This window comes from Ictidomys tridecemlineatus, chromosome X, assembly GCF_052094955.1.
Source record: "Ictidomys tridecemlineatus isolate mIctTri1 chromosome X, mIctTri1.hap1, whole genome shotgun sequence".
Classification (NCBI taxonomy): domain Eukaryota; kingdom Metazoa; phylum Chordata; class Mammalia; order Rodentia; family Sciuridae; genus Ictidomys; species Ictidomys tridecemlineatus.
The window spans coordinates 26894329-26907567 of NC_135493.1; the positions used below are offsets into that span (position 1 = coordinate 26894329).

The following is a 13239-nucleotide window of genomic DNA, read 5'->3' on the forward strand; positions in this document are numbered from 1 at the left end:
TTAGTTGTTGATAGACCTTTATTTATTTGTACATGGTGCTGAGAATGAGCCCAGTGCCTCACATATGCCAGGCAAGTGCACTACTGTTGAGCCCCAGCCCCAGCCCTTTGTTAGTGTTTTTGATCTGTAGCATTTCTTTCTTTTGGTTCTTTAATAGGATTTCCATCTCTCTGCTTACATTGCCTATCTGAGCTTGCATGCTTTTTACTTCATCTCTTAGCATATCAATTAAAGCTGTTTTTTAACATCCCTGCCATATCTGAGTCTGGTTCTAATGCTTCAGATTTTCTTCAATTTGTCTTTTCCAACTGTGTTTGATTTCATATTTCAATATGACTTGTAATTTTTCTTGGTAGCATGACTTGATGTACTAGATACAAAGAACTGTTGTAGATACGCTTTTAGTATTACGGGTGCATATTACAGTCCTGTATTTTAGGTCTCAGTCTTTTTTTTTCTTAGTTGTAGATGGACACAATATCTTTATTTTTATGTGGTGCTGAGTATCAAATCCAGGCCCTCAGGCATGTGAGGCAAGCGTTCCACCACTGAGCTACAACCCAGCCCAGGTCTCGGTCTAATGACCCCGGTGCCTATGTACTTGACTTATGCTTCTCAGGCTCCTCCTTCTCTCCCTCCTGCCTCCTGTTGTGAGACCCTGCTAAGGAATACAATATGCTCTGATGTGTGTCTTTCTTCCTCCTTCCCCCCTCCCCCCCTCCTTCCTTCCCTCCCGGGACCTCATGCATGTTGGGCAAGTTGTCTACCACTCTGCTACATCCCCAACAAAGTCCATTCGCCCGTTTAAATTTTGAGACAGGGTCTTACTAGGTTGCTCAGGTTGGCTTCAAATTTTGGGTCCTCTTGTTTCAGTCTCCCAAGTAGCTGGGATTACAGGTGTGTGCACCACCATGCCCAGCAAAAAGCACATTTTATACAAGAAAGAAAAATAGACATTTTATTGTGGACCAAATGCATGTTGTAGACAATTTATTCAATCCCTGTCCCTTTACCCAAATACTTTGAATTTTTTCTCTGAGATTAATTTTGAGATTTATTTTCAGAAAACAAAGTGTGAAAAGGTGAGGTAACATGTGAAAACATTTCTGTTAATGCTCACCTAGTGGAGGTTTGGCCATTTTTGTATGTAGGACATTGGAGAAAGCTGTCAAATTCTACCTGCATTTCTTCAGTTTATATGTCAGTTCCTTATTATTCCAATGTCTGCCATTCCAATTTTCAATTGATGGTACCTGTGAGCCTGGTCCTGGGAGCCATGCAGTGCAGGATTGAATTATCAGAGAGCTAACATCTTTCTCCTCTTCCCCAACTTTCAACCTGTGAAATATGAGAGTTGGTCTATTAACTGCCTTGCTCTCTGTTGGAATAATCCTGTGATGGATTTCTACACAGACTCTCAAAGTCTTCACATGGGATTGAACTGCATTTACCCACACAGATAGATAGTTTCCTACTGGTGGTACTTTAAAGGCTGTTTTATAAGTAAGTAGTGCTTACACTAGAATAAGGTTTGTTTTTGGGGAATTGAAACTAAAATACAGCGGCATGTTACTTTAAACAAATTCAATGTAGAAACCTTAATTTTCCTTCAAATTAGATTTACAGAGCAATTTTTTAAAAATATTTTTTTAAAGAGAGAGTGAGAGAGGGAGAGAGAGAATGAGAGAGAGAGAGAAATTTTTTAATATTTATTTTTTAGTTATCGGCAGACACAACATCTTTGTTTGTATGTGGTGCTGAGAATCGAACCCAGGCCGCACGCATGCCAGGCGAGCGCACTACCGCTTGAGCCACATCCTCAGCCCCCAGAGCAATTTTTAAATAAAGAGAATCGTTTAAATATAGCACATTCATGAAGGACACTGAAAATGCTCTACTTTTGGGTGGTCAATTTTGTGAAATTAAATAGAGCTGTATGGCAGGGATTTCTGGGTATATTTTAATATTTAAATCACTCTTACAAAGTTGTTTACTACAATTTGAATTCTACCAATGTGATAGGTAGGGAAACCATGTAATTTATTGTCTAAACCACAACTCTTTCTATTGAAATGTTGTGCTCTTATACTGGAATAAAATGTAAGAGCCAGCACATATGATCATCCTCTGTGTACATAACCATGTTATCATTGTTTAGAATCATAATATAGATTTGTATTGACCAAAAATGAAATGTGGTAGAAGATAATACTTCAATTAGTACCTTTAGATGATGTACTATCAACATTATTGTGTATTTCTAAGCATTAATAAAGTCTTAAGAGTTAAAAGCAAAATTGTGAACCAAAAACTGAAAGGTGATTGATAATCTCTTACACAAGCTTGTTAAGCTCATGTTCCTGTAACTTTTATTTGTGGATTATATTTCCCATTTTCTAAATTATTTTATAGGTCTTATTTGGATTCTTCCTAGCAAAGGTTTTCCTCACAATGTAGTTGTAATACATAAATATGAAGTTTTTAGCATAGTACATGACACCTAGTGGATACTCAATAAATGGTAGTTAATAAGAATGAGAAGAATAAGCATGGTGAAAATGGTGCCATAATTTAGCTTCAGGTCCAATCTAGTCATAGGCCTGAAGTATTTTTTATTTTCTCTTCTGAGATTAAGTATAATCACAAGTAGTATTTGAGATGTTCATGGATTAGAAGTACTAAAAAATAGATTGTTAGTAATAAAAATGTAATTTATGTAGTTATATCTATAACTTTTCCCTTTATTCCTTAACTCTCCCAAAGCCTCCCTCTTGATGGATGATCTATGTGATTTTTTTTTTTTTTTTTTTTTTTTTTTGTGCCCAGTACTGCTGTGCAGCCCAACCAGCTGTTCTGTCTTTATAGGGTGATGTTGGAACTTGTTTTCGGCCATTGAGCTGATAGCCTCTCTAGACATATTTGTGAGTGTTCTGTCTTATTCAGACATAAAAATTAAATCACTACTTATAGTTTTGATCTTATAGTGACGTTAGCTTTTCAAATATAGGGGTTTTGTCCTGTTCAACTTTAAATTTTCATGTCTGGCACTTAGTAAATGGATAAATAAATATTTCTTTTTACTCCCTCTCTTTTGCCTCCCTCCCATTATTTAGCCTGGCATTCAGTAAAAATTGTAGTATTATATTATGTGAAAGGAGAATCTTACATTACTCTGAATTAAAAAGCAAAGTAAGCTTAAAGAAAAAGAAAGCATCAAGGGAGTGGAATTCATTTATCTTCTTACCAAACAAAAGAAAATTGCTTTTATTTGCTTTTACCTCTTGAATTATTTTTGTTCATTCTTGCTCTTATTAACTTTCATAGGAAGATGTCTTACTGCTCTTCTAGATGACTTTATTTCCCTGTTTCTTTTTCAAAATTTCCTGCTTATGAAATCCAGAGAATTGACACATAGATGTTATAAACTCATATGAATTACCTAGTAAGAGAATTAGGCTAGCTTACTAATGAAGAAAATGTTTTATTTCTATGGTAAAAACTATATGTAGCTGTTTAAGGTTTGTTTGAATCATAGTATGTATTCTAGGAAAGGGTTAGCTTAACTTTAACATAATAGACTGTAAACTTAATTTTTCCAATTATGGCATACCCTCATTTGTGTTTCCAAGTGTATATGTAGTATGCCACCACAATTACAATCTCCATACTTGAAACAAAACAACACAAAACATCTATCTAAATTTGTTTTTACCAGGCCATTTCTCTGTAACCCAGTTCCTTATTTGGGAACAGGATATATGCTGACTTAATTGTTTCTGTGAGGGGTAACCTTTTTGACCTGCCAATTTAAAATGAAGTGTTTGTATTCATTTTCCCATAAAGGAGACATGGTAGGTCCCAAACTAGTGTTAAGTGAAAATGTAGTATTTAGACTTCACTGTAGTTAGCATTCACTGAACTGCTTAAGTACAAAAACATATACATACACAAAATATGCTTATTTACCAAGAAAATAAGAACTTTGTTAGGTACATACTAGCTTTTATCTTTCTTGCACTTGCTATTGAACTAAAATCCTTTCCAGAAATCTAGATTGTCCTTAGGTTCTTTAGTTGTCCTTTTGGCCTCTACACGCATTCCTCCAACCCTTTACCCCTAAAAAACACTCATAAGTACCATTTACTGCTTCATTTTGAATGAGTAGTCAACATTGTCAGTCATATCACTTTAGGGGACTATCTGCAAATTATGATATAACAGGAACTTAAGTTGTTTTTTATTCAGTGAGTCCAAGTTAGCTAATGGTTTTGTCTTTATCAGCAATGTTTTTAATATTGGGCTGATTTTTCAGCGAGTACTTTGGTAGCCATGAATTAAAACATAGCTTTAAATTTCTTCGTGTTTAATTTTCTTTTTGTGTTTTTGTTGCGTCATTGTTTGATTTTTTTAAACTAATTCTGTAGAGGAAATACGGGTAGAAAATGCAAATGCATTATAACTAAATGATTGTACGGGCTGTAATTTTTTAATATTTGGTTTTATATACTTTCATCAATTTTAGGATGCTTTGGTTTATAATAAGGAGGTTGAGAAAAGAATTGGCTTATAAAACTTAAGATTCATGTGCCAAGAATGATTTGGAGGTTAGAAATATAGATAAAATTTAAGAATGTTAATTTTTAATAGGCTATATTTAGAATTTTCAAGTGTGTAAAAGGTAAAAACAATTTGCTATATGTGTAAGTTAATTTTTTTTCAAATTAGAAACTACATTGTGACTGCATAATTTCAACCTTTGTATTTTATTAATTTTTTTTTAAATTTTAGTTTCAGTCTGATGGAAGCAAACAAGAAGATAAAGAGAAAACGGTAAGAGATTGGAACAATCCAATAATGTGTCCAATGTTTGTTTAGGTATAGCATATTGCAAATTTTACTGTGAATAAGCTTTAATCATCTGTGTAAATAATTATTTTATGCTTTACATACTGAGTACAGCTTTTGGCAACTGTACAAAGTTACCTTTTTAAGAATAATATCCCTTTCCTTTGAAGATTAACATGTTGAGAAAGGGAGAGAGATAAAAGTCCCTCATTCCCTTGCTCTCCCTTTCCTTCTCTCACCCCATTTGCTATCTTGGATGGAGAAAAACAAGTAAGGACAGTGATAGGGTGGGGAATTAGATATTGTGTTATGAAATCAAGAAATGGTAATTTCTTCAAAAAATTATTTTGAAGCTGGATTGGTATGGACCTCTTATTGATATAGTTTTTTTTTTTCCTCCTTTCTTCTTAGGAAGTTATCCTTAGCTGTTTGCTTAGCATTACTGACCAGGTACTACTTCCATCTCTTTCTTTGATGGACTGCAATGCTTGTATGTCTGAGGAACTATGGGGGATGTTTAAAACATTTCCCTATCAGCATAGGTAAATACACATTATTTTTGTATTTTTAACTACTAGTAATTCTAGTGTATTAACCTCCAAGTATTTAACTTTTCCTAATTCTTCATCTCATCATTTTTTAAGATATCATCTGTATGGCCAGTGGAAGAATGAAACTTATAACAGTCACCCACTTTTAGTAAAAGTTAAAGCTCAAACAATAGACAGAGCCAAATATATCATGAAGTAAGTTTTAATTTATTTTTCTTCATATTAATCTAAACTATATCTGGATTTAATTTACTTTGTTTAAGGTAGCTTATGTCAGCACCTCAGTTTTGAGAAAGCACATAAATATTTGCTAAAGGAATAGCTGATTTATACTGTAGATGGAATATGAATTTTTGTGATTTTTTTTTAGCTCATTTTAACTACCAAGTTATTGTTTTCATAGTTGTCTATGTATAAAATCTAATAAAAATTCTCTAAATGCATCATATTATAGGATGAGTTCTTTTAAAAAATGACAGCCTGCTGTGGCTTTTCTTTAATTTGCATAATACAGTTGATGGTTTATGCAAGGTAGTCAAAGTTCTAAGAATTTCTTCCACTGATAGTTATTCTAATAAAGATGTTTTATCTGTTAGTTCTGCATAATTGAATTAGACCTTCCTATCTCCATAGGGAGCCAACTTTCAAGAAATTTCTTTTATTTGTGTGCTTTTATTTTATGTCATTAAAAACGTAAGAGTAATGTTAATTCTACTTCTTGGTAGACTACTTGAAGTTTAATTATAAAGCTTATATACTTCTGATTAGTATCACTTTAGATACTAAATACACTTGCTGTATTTGTATGTGTTTTCAGCAAGGCAGTATTATCAATTGTTGTTCCATTTGTAAATTCATGCGGTGGTATGGCCATTCTAATTAAAAGTTGTACACTCTTTAGTTTAACTAGATTTAATAGTATGCAGTGATGATGTCCTTGCTCAATGATAGTGTCTTTAGTCACAGTCTGCTGGGAGCTATGCAGAGTCACAGTATGGTTTAATAGGTGCTCTTTTATATTATGTATGAAATGCTATGGGAGGATAGACAAAATAGTGAATTATTTTGCCTGGGCAAGTTCTTATTCGAGTTATTAGGCCTGGCTTTCCTGAAAGAGTTCTGATCTTTAAAGTTCTCCAGGTACAGTTTCTCAGTTAAGAAAAGTTAATATTTATGGAGCTGTTACTATGTGTGCTAGGCACTGAACTAAGTGCTTTATTAGATTCTTTAATAATATTAAATATTATTAAATTCCTTGAATTCATTTCATTTACTCTCTCTACCACTATAACCTTGGTTCTTTGATCTGGAGTATTACAGTGCCTTATATTATTCTTTTACTTCAAAATCCTTTGCCTACTGACCATTGCCTGCAGGTTGTATGTCAAGCTTTATGACATGGTGAGGTAAGAGATTCTACCTCGAGCTGTACTGAGCCTAAATGTATTTCCTAAATGTATCATGGTCTCCTTAGCTTTACTTCCTTTGCATATATTTTTGTTTCCTATATTTGTACAGGTTTTTCCCTTATCTCCCTTTCCCTTCTCCATTGGTGATTCATTCTTGGAGAGGAGCTCCAGTGTCACTTCTCTGAAACTTTCCCTAGCACATACTACCCAAATTCATCGATTGTCTTTTATTTGTGCCATCACTATTCCTTAGGCAAATAATGCTAGCATATCACTTAAGTACATTGCTATGATTGTTTTCTTTTTTTAAAAAAATTATCTCTTTAAAGTTGATATGTTCATATATATCTTAAATCTAAAGAGGTATATAGAGTTTACATGTAAGTGAGATCGTATAGTGAGTGTCTTTCTGTGCCTGGCTTGTTTCACTTATAATGTCCTCCAGTTTCATCCATGTTGCCTTGAATACAATTTCTTTCTTTTTAAAAGCTGTATAGTAAAAAGTCTGCCAGAAGCTGTGGGGGTGAGGGAAGGCATGGAGAAAGGGGAGATGTTGATCAAAGAATATAAAATTTCAGTTAGATTGGAGGAATAAGTTTTAGTGATCTCTTGAACTGCATGGTGACCACAGCTGATGATAATGTTTATTTCAAAATTGCAAAAAGAATATATTTTTTAGTATTAGCACCATACACACACATGCATGTGCACACACTCAAAGAAAACTTGGTGGGGTGATGGAATGTTAGTTAGCTTGATGGAATCTTTCTATTGTGCATAAATAGATCAAAACATCCCGTTTTGCCCCATAGATATATAACAATTTAAAAAAGTAAAAAAGTTATGCCATAAAAGGTCTCTTATCCTATTCTCCTTTCATTCAGTTACTCCCCAAGGGGCAGGGGTAGTAATCAGTGTTTAGTTCCTTCCTCCTTTCCTTCCTTCTTTTCATTTATTTATCTATCTGTCTATTTATTTAACAGTTCAGGTTTAGTTTCTTATTTATCTTTCCAGATAATTTTATGTATGCACAAGGCAATACAAATATATTATCCTCACTTTAAAAAAATATTTTTACTTGTAGATGGAATACCACATCTTTTTAAAAATATATTTTTAAGTTGTAGGTGAACACAATACCTTTATTTTTATGTGGTGCTGAGGATCTAATATAGTGCCTCACACATGCTAGGCAAGTGCTGTACCACTGAGCCACAACCCCAGCCCAGTACCTTTATTTTATTTGTTTGTTTTTATGTGATGCTGAGGATTGAATCCAGTACCTCACACACACTAGGCAAGTGCTCTACTACTGAGCTATAACCCCATCCCTTATTCTCACTTTTTATATTATTGATAGAATATAAGTACTGTTCTGAAAAATTTTAAGACTATAGAAATTTAAAACATGGATTTAAATCTGTTTCCCTCTATATCAAGCTCGAAAGCAGGAACTGTTATTCATCTTTGTATTCCTGATACTTAGCATTTTGTATGTCATACTAGGCATTAATATGAATTAATTAATTGATGAATAAAAATATAATTTATCATAGAAAAATATGCAGAGTTTTTAATACACTTGGATTATTGCATTTGTAAATTGGAACTGTAAACCAGGCTTGAACATTATGAGTTTGATATTGTTTGAACTTTTTACACTGAGAGTGGACAATATTAATTATTACTTGTAAAATTTCTTTTTAAAAAATATTTACTTTTTAGTTTTTTTAGGTGGACACAATATATTTATTTTATTTTTATGTGGTGCTGAGGATCGAACCCAGTGCCTCATGCATGCCAGGCGAGTGCGCTACCACTTGAGCCACATCCCCAGCCCCTACTTGTAGAATCTCACAAGGTTTGAATATTGCTTAAAACATGAACTTGCTGTAGGGCATTTAATAATTCATTCTACAAGTGCTTATTGATTATATTTTATGTGCCAGATACCATGGTAGCTTGAGGGTAAGGCATAATCAAGTAAATATTCATTTTAATTTCTGTTTGTTTGCCCTCTTCTCCCCATAGTGGAGGCAGAAGGGAGTGGAATTAAAAGTAGGGAAGGGTTAGCCTTGGCAAATAGGTGGAGACAGGTGGTAGTAAGTTTGAAGCTGGAATAGAATATAGCCAAAGTTTAAAACTACTGTTCTCTTTTCTGGAAGCAGGAGCAAGAAACTGGGCAGTGGAAAATGGGAAAAGAAAATGGCCAATGATGAAATCATTTTAATTATTGGGTTTGTTTTGTCATAAGATTCTTGAGATGATTATATCATTTGTTATTTTTAGAATGATCACAGTCCCTAATTTATATACCAAATTCACAATGTAAAATTCTTTTAAGGAAAAACTTCTTTCCTTTCACATATAATCATTTTGTGAAAAGTCTCTCAAGTTTCTAATTTATTGTGTAAAATTTTCATCAGAAGTATTTAAGTTTTGGTGTAATAATTGTTTTGAGCTGTAAAAATTTTATTGATATAAGTTTACAGAATGTTGGTAAAAGACTTCCAAGCAGAAGAAGAAATAGAGAGGAAGGAAAGAAGTAGAATTTAATTTTTTTAAAATTGTTTAACTTGAATAGAAAAGCAGAGAACATTCATATCAAGGAGTATAACATTGACTATTACTTCTTTAGGGTCACTGAGCCAGATGGCATGAGGCATTTGATTGCATTATACCAAATTTGATATTTTAATCTCTAAGCTTATAAATGAGCACTTCTAAATCTAAAAATGATTATGACATTCTATAAAAAGAATTTTATATACTTATAGAGTACATTAAAAATTTTACTGCTTATTAGATTATTAGTATAAAATGGAAATGTGTATTTTATAAATGTTACACATTTGATATCCTCTGGGAGACACCCTAACCTAACTACTACAATAGAGTATATGATAAATGCAGTTGTTTACATGGATCCATATTGGATATTTGGGAAAGAACTATTGTCCAGTCCCCTAACCCCATGATATAACAAAGCTGTCAACATGATGGGTAATGTTACTTAAGATGATCCCTGCCACCTTTTTCTCCCCCTGTAGGCGTTTAACCAAGGAAAATGTGAAGCCTTCTGGAAGACAAATTGGGAAGTTGAGCCACAGCAATCCAACCATTTTGTTTGATTATGTATGTTTTAAGATTAATATTATTTTAAGGAATTTTTCTTTGGGTTGTCTTTAATACAGAAATTGATATAGATATAATCTTATAATTGTTTGGTAGTTTTAGGATAAAATTTAAGCAAATGAAACATTTGGTTGTACTAAGAAAACTTACTACACAATGTAATACATTGACTTATTTTTGTAGTAATACACAATAGCACTACAAATATAAATACGCTGTTATCTTGTTTACCATATTTTCATTCCTAGAAACATTATTTGTTGATTTTAGCTTTTAGAAGCATTTGAATAGCATTTCATTGTGATTCAGATATAACACTGTGACTTTCATTTCTTTGATTCAAAAACACATTTAACATGAGACTAGCCTCTCTCTTTTCAAAATCCATGTTTAGACTCCCTGGAATTATTTCTTAGTTGTAAAGTGTAGACTAAGAAAATATTCTCTAAGGCATTGATAGAATAATAAGTTTTGTATAAATGTAAAATGATAGGAAAACATTTTAATTATAAGCATTGTTTGTACTGGAAAATTATAGCCATCACTTAGTTGGCATAGTAGTTCTCTTTTGTTTAGTTAATGACATCTGTTTTTTGTTGCTATCTTCCAGATCTTGTCACAAATACAGAAATATGATAATTTAATAACACCTGTAGTTGATTCATTGAAATACCTCACGTCACTGAATTATGATGTCTTGGCCTGTATCCTTTCAAGTGAAGGAATACATAGATTTCCCATTAATGGTGAATGATTTATTTTCATTCTAATTTCTTTTAGTAACCAAATGAGGTTAATTCAGGTGGATTATCTGAAGTTTGGCCCACCAAGATTGTGAGCTGGAGAATGAGTGTCTGTACACTTGTGTGAGTGCCTTTGTGTTATATAAAGGCATTAGGTTTATCAAACATCTTGATATAGCTGGAGTCTATCTTGTTTGTTGAAAGGTAGAAAAGAGACTAAAGAAGAAAAGTTGGTATTACAATGAATATTTGTCAATAATTTGTAATTACTTGAAGCAAACAGTTTTATTTTCTCTCAAGATGCAGTTTTTGTTTGTTGTAAGGGTCTTTGTTCGAGATGTAGTTAAATATTTTTTTCTTAATGTATGAAAGATTGTATCATTGAAGCTTTGGCTAATCCAGAAAAGGAGAGAATGAAACATGATGACACAACCATCTCAAGCTGGCTTCAGAGTAAGTAATTTTATTTTTTCAAAGATGAGATTACTGTTGGTGATAACTGCTGTTTTGTATTGTTGCCTATGCTTAAAAACTTTTTAAAAATTTATTTATTTGTGGTTTTTAGATATACATGACAATAGGGTATATCTTGACATACTATACATACATGGGGTGCAACCTATTACAATTTTGATCTCATTCTTTTGGTTGAACATGATGTGTAGTTATACTGGTTATGTATTCATATATGAACATAGGAAAGTTATGCCCAATTCATTCTACTATCTTTCCTATTCCCCCAACTTCCCTTCATTACTCTTTGTCTGATTCAATGAACTTCTATACAAGAGTATATTTGTCGAGGGCTCTTAAGAATAAAAAGGCACTCAGATGTGTACACAGTGTCCAAGTCCTTTGCTATATAATACTTATTGATTTTCCAAACTTGAGACCATTATTGACTATGATAGAGTTTGGGGAAGCATTCTTAAGTTATAGGTAGATATAATATCATTTTACATTTATGTGTTGCTGAGGATTGAACCCAGTGCCTCATGCATACTAGCACTTTACCACTGAGCCACAACCCCAGCCCCTAAATTACTGTTATTTTAAAGGAGTTGATCTTACAGGGAACTGGTCACACTCCTTCTCACTTCTCTTTCTTTCAACCTGATGTGTCTGATATCTGAATTGTGCACTGGTTCCCTATTATCCTATAACATCTAAAATATTTAATAAGTCATACAGGTTTTTCTTATGGAATCAGGTTACTGTTTTAGCCTCATGTTTTTACCCTTCCCAATATTCTAGGCTCCATTAATCTGAACTTCTTGCACTTTGCTTGAACCTTTTGCACTATTTGTTAAAACTGGTCTTTTGTCTTCATTTTGGTCTGCAATACTTTACCTCTTTCCTTGGTGCTTCACAACTAGTAGCATGTTTCTAGACAAAAAAAAAAAAATTTTTTTTTGACTCAAACTTTCGAGAGGGGTATTTTATCATTTAAATTTACTCTGTGATCTGCAAGATTTTTGTTGTGTCCTCATTAATCAGGTTTGAATCACTACTTTGTACTGTGTGACCAGGAGCAAATTACATGACATATATTGGCCTCATCGGTACATTTATACCAATCTAAGATAATTGTTGCAAGCATTAAATGAGATTTTCTATGTAAAGTGTTCGATACGCTGTTTTACACACACACACACTCACACTCTCAATAAATGTTAGCTATCACTATTCATTTGTATTCTGTTGCCTGTGCTTTAAAAACTTTTTAAAAATTTATTTATAGTTTTCAGATATACAAGTGGCATCAGCAATATAATCATTCCTACCTCATTTTGTCTTGAAAATCGAATTAGTTGAAGAAATGACAATATGCATTTTGTTTTATAAACTGTTTATTCTTTTTTTAAAAAAAAAATTATATAGGTCTGGCTAGTTTCTGTGGTGCGGTTTTTCGTAAATATCCAATTGATCTTGCTGGTCTCCTTCAGTATGTGGCCAATCAACTCAAAGCAGGCAAAAGGTAATCATAACATATGTAAATGAAATTAAATAATTAGAGTGCATCTGTGGTTTTGGAAAGACTACTGTTGATTATAGACATCTGTCCTGAAAGACTGCTTGTTGATTATAGGCTCAAGTAGAACAGTTGCTCACTTATTTATATGGAATTTTTAATGAAGAGAAATTATAATTTAATACAAAGAGAGACACCCCTTTTCAGAAATAAATGTAGTATTTGCCTATAAATGTAGCTCACTAAAAAGATACATTTACCCATTTTGACTGCCTGTTAGGCTTTTGAGTAAATAGTTAATATGGTATATTGTATATCCTCTCATGACAAAGCATATTGTGCTTCTGGGCAGTAATTTACCACATTGAGCATCTGGTAGGAACATGTTTATTTTAAAGGAGTGTATAGTATCTTTAAAGTATAATTATTTTTAAAATTTGAACTTAAGATGTACATAAGGCTTATATAACTTTTGAACAGTGTTCTCTTCTTTATAAGTACCAAAATTTATTTAATTTTGGTCCAATATTAGTACTTATAGTGAATTAGTATATATATTAAACATCATCAGCAGTAAATTGGCT

At 32.7% G+C, this 13239-nt stretch overlaps 1 protein-coding gene across 10 annotated transcripts in view; it reads left to right on the forward strand.

Moving 5' to 3' along the window:
• Thoc2 (THO complex subunit 2) overlaps positions 1-13239 on the forward strand; it is a 123453-nt gene that overhangs the window by 70706 nt on the left and 39508 nt on the right. For all 10 annotated transcript variants that reach the window (XM_078034308.1, XM_078034311.1, XM_021722374.3 and 7 more), the window contains 7 exons: positions 4789-4830; positions 5257-5387; positions 5490-5591; positions 9856-9940; positions 10551-10644; positions 11056-11136; positions 12565-12661. In XM_078034308.1, the coding sequence (XP_077890434.1) occupies positions 4789-4830; positions 5257-5387; positions 5490-5591; positions 9856-9940; positions 10551-10644; positions 11056-11136; positions 12565-12661 (632 nt within the window). The remainder of the gene's footprint in view (positions 1-4788; positions 4831-5256; positions 5388-5489; positions 5592-9855; positions 9941-10550; positions 10645-11055; positions 11137-12564; positions 12662-13239) is intronic.